The sequence below is a fragment of the Neurospora crassa genome, linkage group II (assembly GCF_000182925.2).
Source record: "Neurospora crassa OR74A linkage group II, whole genome shotgun sequence".
NCBI lineage: Eukaryota > Fungi > Ascomycota > Sordariomycetes > Sordariales > Sordariaceae > Neurospora > Neurospora crassa.
The window spans coordinates 2,024,915-2,041,172 of NC_026502.1; the positions used below are offsets into that span (position 1 = coordinate 2,024,915).

At 53.4% G+C, this 16,258-nt stretch overlaps 4 protein-coding genes across 5 annotated transcripts; 2 read left to right on the forward strand and 2 right to left on the reverse strand.

Moving 5' to 3' along the window:
- Nucleotides 1-149: 149 nt before the first annotated feature.
- NCU06761 (sphingosine-1-phosphate lyase) lies at nt 150-2,795 on the forward strand. Its single transcript, XM_958440.3, has 2 exons — nt 150-570; nt 816-2,795. Exons 1-2 carry the CDS (start codon nt 464-466, stop codon nt 2,437-2,439), a joined length of 1,731 nt encoding a protein of 576 aa, XP_963533.1. The 5' UTR covers nt 150-463; the 3' UTR covers nt 2,440-2,795.
- Nucleotides 2,796-2,930: 135 nt separating this feature from the next.
- stk-48 (serine/threonine protein kinase-48) lies at nt 2,931-6,249 on the reverse strand. The gene is made up of 4 exons (XM_958439.3): nt 5,312-6,249; nt 5,087-5,235; nt 4,021-5,006; nt 2,931-3,961 (listed from the first exon to the last, which is right to left on the reverse strand). The coding sequence occupies exons 1-4, from the start codon at nt 5,424-5,426 to the stop codon at nt 3,898-3,900; spliced, it is 1,314 nt and encodes a 437-aa protein (XP_963532.3). The 5' UTR covers nt 5,427-6,249; the 3' UTR covers nt 2,931-3,897.
- Nucleotides 6,250-8,002: 1,753 nt separating this feature from the next.
- On the forward strand, nt 8,003-11,419 carry NCU06759. Of its 2 annotated transcripts, XM_011395286.1 has the most exons (4): nt 8,003-8,650; nt 8,768-9,988; nt 10,069-10,148; nt 10,230-11,419. In XM_011395286.1, exons 1-4 carry the CDS (start codon nt 8,495-8,497, stop codon nt 10,867-10,869), a joined length of 2,097 nt encoding a protein of 698 aa, XP_011393588.1. In that variant the 5' UTR covers nt 8,003-8,494; the 3' UTR covers nt 10,870-11,419. The 2 variants fall into 2 exon arrangements, with proteins under 2 accessions (XP_011393588.1, XP_011393587.1); XM_011395285.1 differs by having other exon boundaries at nt 8,003-9,988.
- NCU06758 (hypothetical protein) lies at nt 11,308-16,221 on the reverse strand. Its single transcript, XM_958437.2, has 2 exons — nt 15,918-16,221; nt 11,308-15,783 (listed from the first exon to the last, which is right to left on the reverse strand). The coding sequence occupies exon 2, from the start codon at nt 15,275-15,277 to the stop codon at nt 11,771-11,773; it is 3,507 nt and encodes a 1,168-aa protein (XP_963530.1). The 5' UTR covers nt 15,278-15,783; nt 15,918-16,221; the 3' UTR covers nt 11,308-11,770.
- Nucleotides 16,222-16,258: the final 37 nt, after the last annotated feature.

The following is a 16,258-nucleotide window of genomic DNA, read 5'->3' on the forward strand; positions in this document are numbered from 1 at the left end:
GTCCGCGGACGGGGTGGCAGTAAACGAGTGAGCGGGAAAACATCATCATTCAACACGAGGCTGTCCGCTGTTTAAATGGTTGCAATCGCCACGCTGGGCTGCCACCCGACGCGCCGACGCCGAGCTTCCTTTCTCAGGCAATTCAGGTCCCTCGGTTGACTGCGGTTACATAACCACTTCCCCCGCAAGGCGCTAAATGAACTGCCAGGCTCTTGATGCAAGCACTAAACAGCTCACACGCGTCCACTAGACTTTGAGGCCGGGGGTGGGTAAGCCAGGCACTTCCCGTCATGAATAAGTGATATATCCCGGGCGGGTTCCCACCCCACTTGGTTCTCTTCTTTCCCGAACGTCTTCCTTCTTTCAAGGGCCTCTCGGGTCACTGCATCACCATTACAACAACATCGATACCCTCTTTTCTACCTGTCCAAGTTAGCAATCTCTTGTTTTTCAAACACAAAAGATGCCGGGCACTTCACGCATGCCTGTCAGCCTCCGGCAGAGCATTGACAGCGTCAAGAGGTCGAGACCGAGGAATCCGATGCAGGTGTTGAACCTCAATGTGGACTTGTGAGTCTCGTATTCCTTTCTACCATGTGCTCATAACACTCTGTATGGGTAATACGACGGCCGTCATCTTTTGGATTTCCCATGCAGCGAAGGCGGTGCGGTTTGTAACCTCGGCCAGATCGCAAATCACATGTGGATGTCTTGCAGGGAGTCGCATACTCATCGACTTACACGGGAACCAAACCACGCCATCATATACATTTTTGTCTACACACACTCGACTAACAACAGTAATGTGACCACAGAATCCGCAACATCGTCTTCTTCCTCTTCCTTCTCCGCTGGACCCGCCGCGCTCTGTGGAAGCTCAAAGGCCGCGGTCTCTTCGGCACCCTGTTTGAGCTCTTCACTGACGCTCGCCGCATTCTCTATGGTTACTTCCTCCGCCTGCCCGGTGTGCGCACCAAAGTGCGTGCCCAAATCGACGATGCCCTCACCAAGATGCAAGCCAAGATGATTCCCGCTGGGCAAACCCGCTACCTGTCACTACCCAAGGAGGGCTGGACCGAGGAGGCCGTCCGCAAGGAGCTCGAAGCGCTCGCCACCATGGATCATACGCGCTGGGAGGACGGCTACGTCTCGGGCGCCGTCTATTCGGGCGAGGACGAGCTTCTCAAGCTGCAGACGGAGGCCTACGGCAAGTTTACCGTCGCCAACCCGATCCACCCGGACGTCTTTCCTGGCGTGCGCAAGATGGAAGCCGAAGTCGTCGCCATGGTGCTCTCCCTCTTCAACGCTCCCCCCGGAGCCGCCGGCGTCTCCACCTCGGGCGGTACCGAGTCCATCCTCATGGCCATCCTCTCGGCGCGCCAAAAGGCCTACCACGAGCGCGGCGTGACGGAGCCGGAGATGATCATCCCCGAAACCGCCCATACCGCCTTCCGCAAAGCAGCCGAATACTTCAACATCAAGCTCCACCTCGTCGCCTGCCCTGCGCCCACCTACCAAGTCGACACCAAGCGCGTGGCCCGCCTGATTAACCGCAACACCATCATGCTAGTCGGCTCGGCCCCCAACTTCCCGCACGGCATCATCGACGACATTTCCGCCCTCTCCAAACTTGCCCTCCGCAAGAAGATCCCGCTCCACGTCGACTGCTGCCTAGGTTCCTTCCTCGTTCCCTTCCTCGACAAAGCCGGCTTCGACTCGCAACCGTTCGACTTCCGTCTGAAAGGCGTCACCTCCATCTCCTGCGACACGCACAAATACGGGTTTGCCCCCAAGGGCAACTCCACTGTTCTCTACCGCACCGCCGAGTTACGGAGTTACCAGTACTTTGTCGACCCTTCCTGGTCCGGAGGCGTCTACGCCTCCCCGGGTATCGCCGGCTCCCGCCCCGGCGCTCTCATCGCCGCCTGCTGGGCTTCGCTCATGTCTGTCGGAGAAGAAGGCTATCTGAAATCCTGCACGCAAATCGTGGGCGCCACCAAGAAACTCGCCGAACATATTCGCTCCCACCCCACCTTGCAGCAAGAACTCGAAATCCTCGGTAACCCCCTCGTGTCCGTCTTGGCCTTCCAAGCCCGGGGGGACCTCAACATCTACGACATTGCCGACGGCATGTCCTCGCGCGGCTGGCACTTGAACGCGCTACAGAACCCGCCCGCTATTCACGTCGCAGTGACGGCGCCGGTGGCCAAGAATTGGGAAAGGTTGGCGCAGGATTTGGAAGGTGTGGTGGAAGAGGAACGCGAAAAAGAGCGGGTGCGACAGGTGGAGGCGCTCAAGATGGGTATCTCAGGAAAGACGGGCAAGCAAAAGGCTGCTGGGGATACGGCGGCGTTGTATGGCGTTGCGGGCAGTTTGCCGAACAAGAGCGTGGTGGTGGATCTGGCGAGGGGGTTTTTGGATTTGTTGTACAAGGCTTAGTTTGAGTTTGAGTTTGAGATACCAGGGTTGACTAGATGATCAATTCATGAAGTGATTGTGAAATTAAAATTGGGTTTAATGAGCAAGCGTTGCGTTGTTGTTATTGTTGCAGAGAGATACTACCTAGGTAGTGTGAAGAGGAAATGAAGATGAGATTAACAAGGGGAGATGTATAGGGTGTGTACATGATTTCGAGGTCAAGAAGCGTCAACTGGCATGACAAGGTACGATACTGTGTATAAGAAAGGAGAAAACGAGGAGGAGAGGAGTGTGGCATGTCCTTGTTGTCTTGTCCTGAAACCAAATCTCATCATACCTAGAGCTACAACAAAAATAACTATTTCGCTACGAAACCCATCAAATATTCTGTAGAATCTATTGACATGACCTCTACCCAGCCGTTGTGTAGTTTAGCCATTTTATACACACCAAGATACGTACAATCTTGGCATGTTTCCGAATACAGTGACATGTTAAACATATATAATTGATGCCTTTGTACATTACGTATACCTGAGTATCTATATCGTACGTACCTATAACTCGGATATTTCTGTTATGGACAAGACGCAGTTGGGATGAGAAGAAGGAAGCAAGGGAAGTGTGTAAAAAGGATATTTATTGTCATTCATCTCTCCGTCTCTCCGTGTGACGGCCTGACCCCCTTGTTGCCCCTTTCTTCGCTGCGTATGTAGGTGGTAGGCTCGTAGGTGGTCGTCCATCGTACTAGCTTCTCGTAGTACCCCGCACACCTCTTCTTCTTTCTTCTCCCATCGTTGACCATCCCTTCCCTTTCGGGGCGCCCTATTTGAATGACATGTAACCGCAGAGGGTAGATTCTTCTTCCCTTTTCACCCTTCGCCTCACCCCCTTGCGTTGTGGAAAACCGCCCACCTGTCTTCCCGATGTAAACAGCGCCAATTCCCATGCTTTCATGCGTATCTGTTTGTCGTTGTATGTCGTTGCGTTTATGTTGCTATGTGTCCTTTCGGACCGGTTCGTTCATCCGTGTTTGTGAAGTTCGTTTCGTAAGCTTTCGTACATTATTTGTCTATCCGGTGGGTACGTGGATAAAGTCCCTCAACCGCCTCGAGTAATCGAAAAGCCGAACCAGCCGAACGACAGAGTTGACAAAACGAGAAAAAGCCGACCAAATCCAGATCCGAGCCCCGCCGTCCTTCCCACCTGCAGCAAAAGACAAGGCATTAACACTATTTTTTTTGTGATCCTCTAGAGAGCGCTGTCTTTGGTTCTTACTCCGGTTCCCGAGGCGAACGCCGACGAAGGCACGGGCTGAGGTGGAAGAGGATGAACTGTGGCTTCGGTGTCGCCAACCTGCTTGCGTTCCGAGACCTCGAGGTCCTTAAGCCGTTTTTTCATGTATCTCAGTGACGATGGCAGCGTCAATCCTTGGGATGCGGTTCCTGTTCTTCCGCTACCCCTCATGACTGCTGGTTGCTATTGCAGAGGTTCTGACGAACTTGACAACCTGTTGAGGTGCAGGTAGACATCGGTTCCGTATCTATTGATCCCAAGCTGTTAGCATGCATAACGCCTCAAGACGCAGTCCGGGCTACTCACCCTTCCATGCTGATCAACTTAAGGTCGCCACCAAAGTATCTCGCATACAAGCGCGAGATAGGAAGTCCGTAGCCGAAACCGGCCATGGGGGCCTTAAAGTCGCTCTTGTCGAAGTCGGGATCCAGGTTGGGTGTGCGATCGACGGTGGTGTACATGTAGGTCCAAACAAGCGGGATAGCGCTACGGGGAATACCGCCTCCTTCATCCGAGATCTTGATGGTGATGTCTTCCTTGCCCTCAGCAACAATGACCTTGGTGACGGGGAATTCCTGCTTGTCCTGGCCGTGGGTCTCGACGACGGCGCGCAGCGAGTTCTTGAGCGTCTCGAAGAGCATGTGCGACAGATGCCCCGGTACATACATGAAGTTGAGGTTAGGGTTGCAAACCAGCTGGATCTTGGGAGCCTCAAAGAGACCGTAGTGATCCTCGCAAACAAACCGGGCGTTCTCAATGGCCTCCTGGGCGAGGTCCTTGACATACGTCTTGGTGCAGATAATACCGACATATGAGGGATCGCGATAATGGTTCTGGTCCGTCAGGGCGATGTGCTGCCCAATCAGCATTCTTATGCCTATGCGCGACATGTAGAAGCGGTCGAGGAAAGACTGGATGTTGTGGTCGATCTGCATGCGTTGCCTTTTGCGCTTGTACTCGAGGATGCCCTGGGCCATGGTGGTGACGACACTGTCGTGCCGCCTCTTGATCTTGTGCAGAGTCTGCGCAAATTTCTGGTTGTAAAGGTGTAGGTCGGGAGGCCAATCCCCTGTGTCATCAACCATAGCAAAGTATCTCCTTGAGGCCGAGAACTTTTTGTGGTTCAGTCCGCTTGCGTAGCTTGCTCCGTTGTGTGAGGCGTACTGGCCTTCCTCTATGCTGGGGTTTGGTGTCGCCTCTGGTAGATAGGCGTGTTTTCCGCTTCTCGACGGCTTCATCAAGCGCTCCCTAACATCTTTTGGTAGGTGTGGCCGTGGCAGTTGTGTGATTTCCTAGAGTTGACCCGTTAGATATTCACTAACATGGTGGGACAGGGGGAGGGGGGATAAGAGGAGACTGTTATTGTGCGCACCTCGAACGATTGGGCATACCAGGCCTGGACCTTCTTGACCGAAGGCATCTCGTTAAGGCCATCTGGAAGGTTATCAAGCTCCTGGACTCTGTGGGCGAGACGGATGGGGAGCTCTTCAGCAAGGAATTGGGAGGCGCGGAAGAGGGTTCCTGGATGTATGGCGGCGCAGGTTAGCTTGCAAGATGCTTTGTGGACGGACCAAGTGTCTTTTCTGTCCCCCCTTACCAGTAGAAGGCTTCTCGCCGAACTGGACCATCTGGCGCAAGCTGACGCCGGTGGCAGGAAAGCTCGCATAGTGCCGGATGGTGTCCATGAGCTTCTCGCTCATTTTCCACGACATGTTTGCTGGTGGTTCCGGGCCTTGGCCGCTATCGCTGTCGCCAATTGATGCCGTAGAGAGCAGTGGAGTGCTGGAGTGCAGGCCGGCTGCCGTGCACCATGCAGAAAGGGAACTGGCGTTGCTTGTCGTTCCGGATGAATCGGACCGCAATTGGGTATTCTCGATCAGGGCGGTCTTTGTTGAGGAGGGTTGGCTACGGTACTGTGTAGACTAGGTAGGTGGTTGAAGAAGACTGACTGACTGACTGACTGACTGGAGTGACTGGTTGTCAGAGGGACGGGAGTCGGCTGTCCAATGGACTTTTGCTGCGGGAACTGCACGCACGGTGTCTGGTGCCCTGCGGTGTTGACGGCTTCCACTCTATGGTTGATGGGTAACAGCGGAGGTTCGGTTATCTCGAGGTACCGGACACGACCGCGTCGGCAGTTATGGGCGCCAGGTATCGGCAGCTAGGTAGGGTTCTGGTAGTGCTCCCTGTAGGACATGGACCTTAAGCCAGTCGGGCGCAACACAACTTGAACCGAGGCAAGCGGAATCCGGCGACAATGACGCAAGTGGATTTGTTAGTGGTTGCAGTGTTGGCGGTATGGGAAACGATATCCTCCTGCTGGCTTTGGCGTCTTGGGGGGTTTGGCGCCAAATTCACGCGCAAGTCAAAACAGCCCCGTCTATGAAGAAAGGGAGAAAAATACAACACCTCAAGAAGAAAGGAGGAAAAAGCAAAAGCGAAGGAAAATGTTTAGGTAGGTAGGTTGGCACCCGGGTTATAGGGACGGGAATGGAGACATGGAGACGGGAGAGAGAGAGTCAGGCAGTGGTTGCCCATGTGCCTCAGCTTAGGTTCTTAGTCACCGCACTAACAAGGGCTCCATGGAGCCGGGGGACGGGAAACACACTCAGTCCACCTTAGTCACCATTGGCGGGGTTCCCGAGCCATGGATCGGATGAGTGTCAGACGGGCACAAGATATCCACCTAATGCGTTCAGCAATGCTAGTGTACCTGTCCCGGCTGTTACTGCAAGCTACCGCAGCGTGCCTTGCACAGTGACTCTGTCCTAACAACCGACAAGGGAATCGAGATGCATCTCATCCTCATGCACACCACTCCCGTCCCTCCCGTCCACAAGCAGAGCACAGCGGCATGGCTCGCTTCTTTTTTTTTTTTTTTTTTTTTCGGCTCTTTTGCAACTGCCTCTCGCCAGTATCGTACGGCACCCTCGAGTCAAGGTTCCATTGCGTTTGTGCTCTGTCCCCTGTCCTTGATATCCCGCGCTTCTCATTGGATTTCCTGGGGGCAGACCGAATGAGGCGGAGAAATATCGGATATAGCAACCTCAAAACAGCCACCTCTAACACCAACCTTTGCCAAGGAACTCAACGGGGGATCGTCAAGCATGAGCAGCCCTCTGAGTTTGATGAGCCTCTGTAGTCTGGTTACGTTGCGGTGGCAGTCGGCTCGAGGCTGGTACATAGTGTACCTACATAGCTTACCTCCACATTCAAGCATGCCCCCTTAGTTCCGCAGACAGTAAACATAAAACACAGTGAGGAGCTGATGTGACATGGGGGAGACATGGAAGAGCTTCGAGGTGACCTTCAGATTCCGACAGTCAGCCACCGACACGCGGACACCTTAATGTTGCGAACTCAGGTCTCCTTGGATTCAAAGTTGTCAAGAGCTTTGAGCGTGATACTATCATAGTCTTGGGTCCTTGGTAACCAGGCCCATTGTGGTGATAATTGAGAAGCCGAGAGACGAGTTGAACTTGTGACTGAGAGTTCAGAAACACATCAAATACCGTTTCATATACCTATAAAAAGTTGAAAGATATAGTCCACTCGCATTATCGCATTCGTAGGTCACTCCCGTATCACGAAAACAGGAGCTCTGACAAACGGATACACCGTCAACCTCCACTTGACGTCATGCTCAGCGTGCTTTGAGGTTTCAGACGAACGAGAAAAAGTAAATAAACAAGGCACCGAGCAACGATATCAAAGCGTAACTGTTCTTTCTCATAGAAGCTCTCAATAGTGAGAGCACTCTCTATGCTACATAGTGAAGCTCCTTGAAGTGTCCAGACTCAAGAGACAATCCTGGCGGGGCATCTCGGACGACTAGAGTGACAGCTGATTCGTCCGCTCTTTCGGTTCTTTCTCTTTTGCGCCAAAAACAACAACAACAAAAAAAAAAAAAAATACACACATTCGGCAACCATCGGGCTTTTGTTTCCCACTGGCTGTGCGCCGGTGTCCCTTGTCTTGCTTTGTCCATGACTCGCCGAGCTCACCTGGCCCGGAGTCCGGGGGCTTTCCACCCACCTTGTGGGGCTCACCGTCCGGAGACTGGAGATCGGCTGTCCGGGGAACTACCTCTAGCTTAGGAGCTCGGACCCTGTTGTGACTGCCCGTGCGAGCCCGTGTTCGTCCCTGGGCCCGTACATAGTACACTCCACTACAGAAAATGTTCCACCCGCCTCTGTGGCTCCAGTGCAACTGCAGCACTAACACAGTAGATTTGTAGCAAACGGAAGGGAAACCTCGCCCGTAACAACTTCAACTGAGAACTGAACACCGAAATAACAACAACCTCAACGTACCTCCCGTCAAAGCCCCTCTCTTGTCTGGTGGCCTCAGCTTCCCCTCACTGTGTATTGAATAAGCTTTCCAGCATACGAGGTGGGTAATCCAGCATATAAAGAAATCGCCAAACAACATACACTACAATTTCTTGTGTACGTTCTCTACCGGTAGCTGGCATCCAACAGCGCAGCGACACGACGGCTGAACTGCTCCACTACGTCGACGAAGTAGAGGAGCCTGTAAAACTGCCAAGATATCTTGTTGATCTGCTTTGGGCTTCAAGCCAGTCCAGCAACGATACCAAACCGAAGATTGCAGTCTGTAAAGAGGGAGCCAAACAGGACGGAAAGTTGGGGATATTGAAATGATACAAAACCATCGCCGATACCCTCATTGTTGTTAGCACTCATCAATGACTTGTTGACATCTGACACGACTCTTTGTTTACATCTTATTGGTGGCATGAAGACCATCAGCCATCGCGATGCCCGATGATGATGATGATGAACGAGACCACCGACGGTCTGCGGCACCAACCTATGCGGACCCGGACTCAGATCTAGACTCGGACCTTCATTCGATCAAATCCCCATCTCACCCCCCGTTGCCAAGTCTAACAACAATAACCTCAGGTAGTCCGGTACGTGCCACCACACAAACCCCTCCCAGAGGACTACAATCCCCCCCAGGCTTCGGCTCCCCCCCACAAGGCTCCTCATGTAACCTTGAAGAACGACAACTCATTTCACATCCTCAGACACCACCCAATCATCCTCAAAGCGGGCGAAACCGCTATGCTCTCCACCAGCACGGCAGCCGCTCGCCCTCACCCTCACCCTTACCCTCATCCCATCACCTACCGCCACCAGCAGCTTCGACGCTCTATCACCTCGTCGGGGGCCTAGGCTTAGGACCCTCTTCACCACTCTCTCCGTTCCGTAGGCAATTCTCCGCCCCTCTCCAGGCCGTCCGCTCATCGTCTCGGGCCCCCAGCTTTGCCAGCATTGCCGGCTCCCATCCCGGTTACGGCTTCGGCTCCGGCTACGGCTCCGGCTCCGGCAACTCCTTCTTCACTCACGTCAACGACAGCCGTGGTACGGTTCATCACCTTGCTGTAAAGGATGACGACAACGACAACACCCTCTCTTTTCACGCCGATGACGAATTAAGCGATGATGACCAGCCCAACCAGTACCCGCGGGCACGGGCGGACACTGCTGCTGCTGTTGCTAACAAGGTTGAAGACGACCACCTCACACAAGACAGCAAAGATGTGCTTGTGGAACGGTTGACGGATTTAATTCACCACTTGCAGGAGGCCAAGGAACCGATGGTCACGAACCATGGTGTTCTTAGCGATGTCAGTATCAGCGAGTTGCACGCCAAGGTGGATGAGATGGAAGCTGTCCTCACCGGGAAGGGAACAGGGACCGGAGTTGGGGGTATGGGCAGTGGTGATGGTCCTGCGGGTGCTGTGGGTGTTACTGGTGGTTTGAGGGTGATGAAACGGCCTGTTGGTCCATCAGCGAGGAGGTCAAAACGTTCACAGGCTTCTTCTCCAAGATTAGAGGAAAGTGAAGGTGAAAGCGAGAGCGGTGGAGAGGGAGACAAGGAGGAGGAGGAGGAGGAGGAGGAGGAGCAACTTCACTCGCCTCTAGAGGACATTCGTGCCTTTGAGTCATCAGCAGCAGCTGCTGCTACTGCCCCAGGTTGGTTAGCTAAGAGCTTTTCGGGATCAGAGCCTTCACCGCCTGAGTCACGGGCGCACCCACCGTTGCCTTCATCGAAAGTTTACTTGAAGCTGGCGGAGGCTGCTGAGATTACACCTTCTGCTGGCGCTGGTGTTGCTGCAGTGGAAGTGGAGGCAAAAAAGCAACGGGGTGCTGAAACAGAGCGCATCGCGGCCGAATCTGAGAAGCTAGCTGCTCAGCTGGAGGCAGTCCTGAAAAGCCTAGAGACGAGGAGAGAGGAATCAAATGTAAGTCCCCCTCACACTCTCCCAAATCCCTATCCATGTACATATGTACAAATACTAAACCCCACACGACAAACCAACAGCACGTTCACGCCCTCCTAGTAGAAAGAGCAGAAGCGGCCGCCTCTCGCATCCTCGAACTAGAGAAGGAAGTCCTCGATCTGTAAGTCTCATCCATCCATCCATCCATCCCTTTTGACCCACAGAACCAAACTGACGACAACCTGCAAAATGCAAAAAACAGAGAAGACGAAATCTCCTACCAAGAATCCGAACTCAAGCACCTCCGTCTCGAACTCCGCGCCATCGAGACCCTAGTCAACGAATTCCTCCCGCCTGTCGAGGCCGCTGATCCAGAACTGGTCCGCAGCATCGAGAACTGGAAGGCTGATTGGAAGAGATTGAGAGATCAAATGTTGTCTAAAAGCCGCCGTAAGAGTGAGAGTGAGAGCAAGAGCGAGATTAACCATCATCACCGACAACACGAGACGGACCCTGAGGGACAGGATAAAAGGCCGAGAGATGAGAAGAAGGAGAAGAAGAAGAAGAAGGATACGAAGCATGAGCATGAGCATGAGCATGAGCATGAGCTCCACAAGGAGAAGGAGGAGGTCAAGGCCTACGAAACGCATGAGCTATCAGTTGTCGAGGAAGTTACGGAGGAGTCGTTGAGGCAGGGCCATCATTATCATTATCATCCTCATCATCTTCATCACCTTCAGCAGCAGCAGCAGCAGCAGCAGCCCGAGAGCAACGGTCGAGCTGTTCTTGGTAGTGGTGTTGACGGACTAGAAGAAGAAGAAGGCAGCACAGGAGGAAGTATCATGAGCTCACATGATCCACCAGCTCATGATGCGGCACGGGTATCAAGGACTGGGGCTTAGGTACTCTCATCCGCGACATCCTTGTCGTCGTCATCATCTTCATATGCGGCTGTCGTTCAGCGACAGCGACAGCGGCAGGGACAACGACAACGGCAGGGTCAACAGCAACGGCAACGGCAACGGCATGGATCTTCTGCACGACGTCCTTAGGGCTTTAGGGGGTGGTTATGTTTACATAACTGGCTAGCTGGCTTGAGAGAGAAAACTGGTTTGCGCTTTGCGCAACTGAATGTGTGGGATGTCTCTAGGGGGGGGGGGAAAGTCTCGGGGTGAGAGGTGGTAGTTGATATCCAACAGGTCTTTCGAGAGTGAAAAAGAAGGGGGATTGGATGGGTGGATGGCTAAAAGGGCAATCAATGGCATAACATAGCATGACTCGGTGTAAAACGGCGACTCATGGCATCACATGGCATATAAACAGGTTAGCATAGCACATGGGGTGATATGGAGGTCTATTCGGAACTTAGAAATTGGTGAATGGTGGTGGGTGGTTGTAACAACATGAAGAAAAGATCGTACGTATTTGGAGATTCAACTTTTCCAATTGAACCTAACAAACTACCCATAACGCCTCGAGTGAATTGTAGAGCACTTCTATCCATCACTCCTTGTTTCCCCATTCCGCCTGAGCCCCATCTACCGCCCGCCTTCTAATCTCCCCGATAATGCACAATGCCACTCCAATGCAAATTGCAGTCGATGATTCTCTCCAATCTGTTGATACAAAGAAAAAATTGTTTTGACAAAAAGAGAAGTGCGTGGCTCGCACAAGTGGGTAGGTTGTGATTGTTGTTCTTAAGTCGTGATAAGAAAAGGAAATATTGTTCAGAAGGGGTATCTTGTCCACTTTGTTTTTGTTTCTGGTTCTTTCCTGGTTCCTCTTTTGCTTTCTTCCATTTGCCTAGCAATGTAAATCCAACCCCATCATCCTCTCATTCAACCCACCACTCTCCCTCCCTCTTTCCTCACCGCAGAAATCCTCCGCCTCAGTGTCTGCCCCTCCCTCTCCGTCACACTCGGTCTCCCCGTCCGCCTCCCCACCGTCCTCCTCTTCCTGCATCATCATCATCCCATCTCCATCGATGCACATGATCGTGCTCCCGATCGAGCTGCTCCCACTTCTCCCCTCCGTAACCCCCGACGCCACCGAGCTCGTCGACCCTCCTCCAGACGTGGTCGGCCGCTGACTCTGCCTTGCACTTATCAGCGCCTCCCTCTCTTCCTCGCTCAGCAGCCTTATCCTCAACTTCTCATCCAACATGCTGACCAACCGTTCACTATACTGGTCCAGCAGGTTGGTAAGCATGCTTTCGCTGAGCGCTTTCTCTCTGTCGTGATGACTGTGGCCACGTTCACGATCGCTGCCGTGGCCGCAGTAGCTGCGGTGGTTCTGCAGATGAGGCCTCCTGCTCCGGCTACGGATCGCCCGCTCGCCGAGGGCGGCCGCGGTAAGTCGCAGTTCGGCATCGAGTTCGGCCAAGATGTCGCCGCTAATAGCGTCCGAGCTGGCCAGCTTTTTGCGGTAGGCTCGCAGTTGGCGGCAGGTCTGCTCGGTGGCTGCGCTGAGGGAACCAAAGCCGTAGCCGTTGGCGCTGCTGGGCCCTGCCGATGTACTAGGGGCGGTATTGCTTCGGAGGTTTGACTGACTGGTCTTCTTGCGGGCGGACGAGCGGACGGTGGAGGCTGCGCGTGTCACGTCACCGTTGATAAGCGGGGGGGATGCGCAACGACGGTATATGCCGTTGTCCTCGGAAGGCGGGCTTTCTGATCTGCTGCCTGCTCCTGAAGATGTCCGACGTAGGGCGTTGCGTTTGATTCGGATTGATCCTGTACCGTCGAGGCTGCCCCGCTTTCCCGATGTTACTGGTGTGCGTGTGGTGGAAGTCGCTGCGTGTTGTTGAGAGGAACGACGGGGTTGTGCTCGACTGGGTGAGAGACGGCGCTGTCTGCTGCTGCCGGCATGGGATGAAGCTGGTCGCTGAAACTCGGCTAGCTCAGCCTTCGATAACACCCTCCTGAGTGGTGGTCGACTGTGTGCAGACGGGTTATTGGCCCTTGAGCTGGCGGTCTTGTCAGGCGAAGGATCGCGGTTCCTGGAACCAGTCACTGGAAACTGTATGTCCAAGCCCCAAACCATGATGGTCCCATCCTCTCCGACACTGATAATCTTTCTGCCAGCCTGCTCGCCCTCGACCATGACCACACCGTTGATGGCTTCCGTGTGACCCCATTCACGGCCCATGAAGGTGCCGGAGTGAGCGTCGTACACCCGGATAGATTTGTCTGTGTTGGAAATGCCAAGCAAGAAGCCCATGTCCCCCCCGGTTTGGCCATACTTTAGTGATTCCAAGACAACGGTCTCGGACCCTCCTTCGTCATGGCATTTGAACGAGTTCAAGAGCCGTCCATTGTTGTAGTCAAAATGACAAACCGAGCGATCCAAAAGTGATACAAAAATTGACTTTCCAAGAGGTGTTACCACCATTGAGGATGGCGAAGCCCGTAGCGTAATAACCCTTGAAGAAATGGCTGCCATGACATCAGGGTCACTCTCTTTCGTAACCAGATCGTGTACCTGAAGGGTACGGTCCAGCGAGCAAGTGAGAACTTTGTCGCGGGAGGGAATCAAAACCTGGACGACCTTGGCGCTAAATTCCAGCGTTTGAAAGTGGTCAAATGCACCGGAGGAAGTTCGGTGAAACAATTGAGCTGTGCGGTCTCTGCCGCATGAGGCGATGAGGAGCCTTGACTCGTCCTCGAAGATGGCAATATCCTGGCAATCGGAGGAGTGTGCCTTCGTTTCGAGTAAACATACTCTCGTAGAGGCGTCAATGATGCGAAGAACGCCAAGCTTGTCTCCCACAACAAAGAGACTCCCATCGTTGCTGGCTCTCACCACCACTAGCTGATTGGCCGGTTGCTCGCCATCGATGTTGTTCTCTACCTGGTCCACGGGAACATCAAGTGTTAACTTGATCAGGCCGTCCAGATTCCACATATTGATCCTTCCAGAGGCAGACCAGGTGACGAAGCATGAGTCCGCGCCATTCAACCCAGGAAGCTCTTGTATTCCAACAATGTCGCCGGCGCCAGGGATGGGAATGTGGTGCGGGTCGTCGGATGATACGGCCGGAATATGATCAGGACTCCAAATGTTGATCGTTCGGCGGCTGTCAATTGTGACGAAATTTTCGGCGAGGAATCCCAGGGCGACAAGGCCGTCAGACGTATGAGGATTGTGAATTGTGGGGTCAGGGGTGCCTTCCAAGACACCATCGAGTGCGAGGGTTGATAGCTGACCATCCTTCCCACCGATGTAGAGCGTTTCATTCCTCATCGATATGCAGCTAACGTGGAAGTTCAGATCCAGTAGTCGTGTTAGTTTCATCTGCTTGTTTGTGTCATCCAAGAGACAGATACTGCCCGTTTCTGAGCAGATGATGGCCCTGTTTTCATCAAGTGCAAGAGCGCAGCTGAACGTGGCGTCCAGCATGGAACCCAACAGAATATTTCGGCCAGGCAGTGGTTTCTGGGCCAGCTGGGCGGCTGAACAGGCCACCTCCTGTTGGGAGAATTTGGCCTTCATCGGAGAGACAGGCGGCGGAGGTTCTTCAACCCTCCAAACCTTGATGTGACGGACACCCAATGTGATCAAATTGTTGCCCATCCAAACCATACCCTTGACGTGAGAGGTACAGCGGTTTTGCTGAAAGAGCCTGGCAGCGCCGGTTCTCGTGTCAACCTTCCAAATGTAAAGAAACCCATCGTTGGCAGCGCCCAGAGAAGCCAAAAACTTTGTGTCTGGTGACCATGTTACGGCCTTGACTCCAAATGCATGTTCACTGATGGACACCAATGGCGTATCGGAAGAGGCATCTTGGAGGTTGAAGATCAGGACACGGGGGGCATAGCCCGTTTCACCCACAGCCAGGTATCGTCCATCCCGGCTGAGGCCAAGGCAAGTGGCAGCCTTTATGCGCTCGCGACTTGTCCAGGTCTGTGAAGAGTCGGCTGTCTGGTAGGCCAATTCTCTCTGTGAAGCGGTAGTCCTGTTCCTACTGTCATTGGCTTTCGGTGTCGGATTGGCATTCGCCGCGGTAGTGTGGGAGACGGGTGAAAGGGCAAAGACGGGGACTGCCGAGGGACGGGCTCGGTAAAAGCGTTGGGAATAATGCTCGCCGGATACGTCAACCACTACAACAGCTCCGCCAGCAATGTAGGCGAAAGATGAGTGGACGGAATCGAAGCCGGTGGGCGAGGAGCAAGTGGTGCCTATGACACGCCTGAGGGACAAGCAGGTCTCATTGATGGCACGGGACCGTTGAGGACCTGGGGACCTAGAAGTCCGGGTGACGAAGGGAGAGCTGGCGGGCGTAAGCTTGTGTCGGTTCGAAGGAGTGGATGCCATCTCGTAGCCATTGGCCGTTGGGAAGCCGGGCCGAGGTTAGTCTGTTTCCAAGTCCGAAGCAAGGGGGAAGAACATGAGCCAGCACGTTGTCCTTGATATCGATGGTGTACAGTTGCAGTGGGCGTCGGCAGTAGCTTGTAAAAGAATCGACGGTGTGGTGAAAGATTGATGATAGTAACTTGATTGTAGTCGTCGTCGTCGGATATGGTGAAGGATAGCCCAAAATTCTTTTTGCGTGTGGAGTGATGTAAGTGGCGAGGAGGAGGATCAATGATGATGCCTCGATCTCCAAGCCCGAGCTAAGCCAAGGCCGCGGCGGGTTGTAAGAGAAGCGATAATGGTGACGGAAGTAGCGTAGACGACTGGGAAAGTTTGAGCTTTCCGTCCGAACTTGCAAATTGGCCAAGATCAAGTGCAAAGATAGAGATTGCGTGGCGTGTTTGAAAACTGTCAGTGTGTATGTGGATATTTGTTGCCTTGTGTGTGTGAAGGTTCCCGTGGTAACGCTGCAAGATTTGACTTTGTTAGTGTCTTTGCACAAACACACACAAACAGCGCACGTCCAGCAAAGAACTGAAGCTTCCACTTTGCGCAAGCAAGCAAAGTTGCAATCAAATCGAGATGGTCCGGGCAGTCTTACATTAGAGGTATGTAGGGAGTGAACGGGCCAGAGAGAGAGAGAGAAGAAATTGCAGTAGCAAAGAGAAAGAGGGAGGAACCAAAGCGAAAGAGTGATTGTAACTAAATTGAATTGGCTCTGGCGGGGAAAAGTCTTCAATCCTGCCCTGGATGGACTGGGATTCAAAAAGTCTGCAGTCTTGGTCTTGGCTAAGGCGGGCGATGAGGTCGAAAGTGCCGCCAAAAGTGGAAATATCTTGACTGTAACCTTGAGCTGTAGGTATTCAACCTAGGGAAGCAGCCTCATGCAAGATGCAGCAGCCGGGTGTGTGTGGGTGGAGGAGGAGGAGGAGGAGGAGGAGG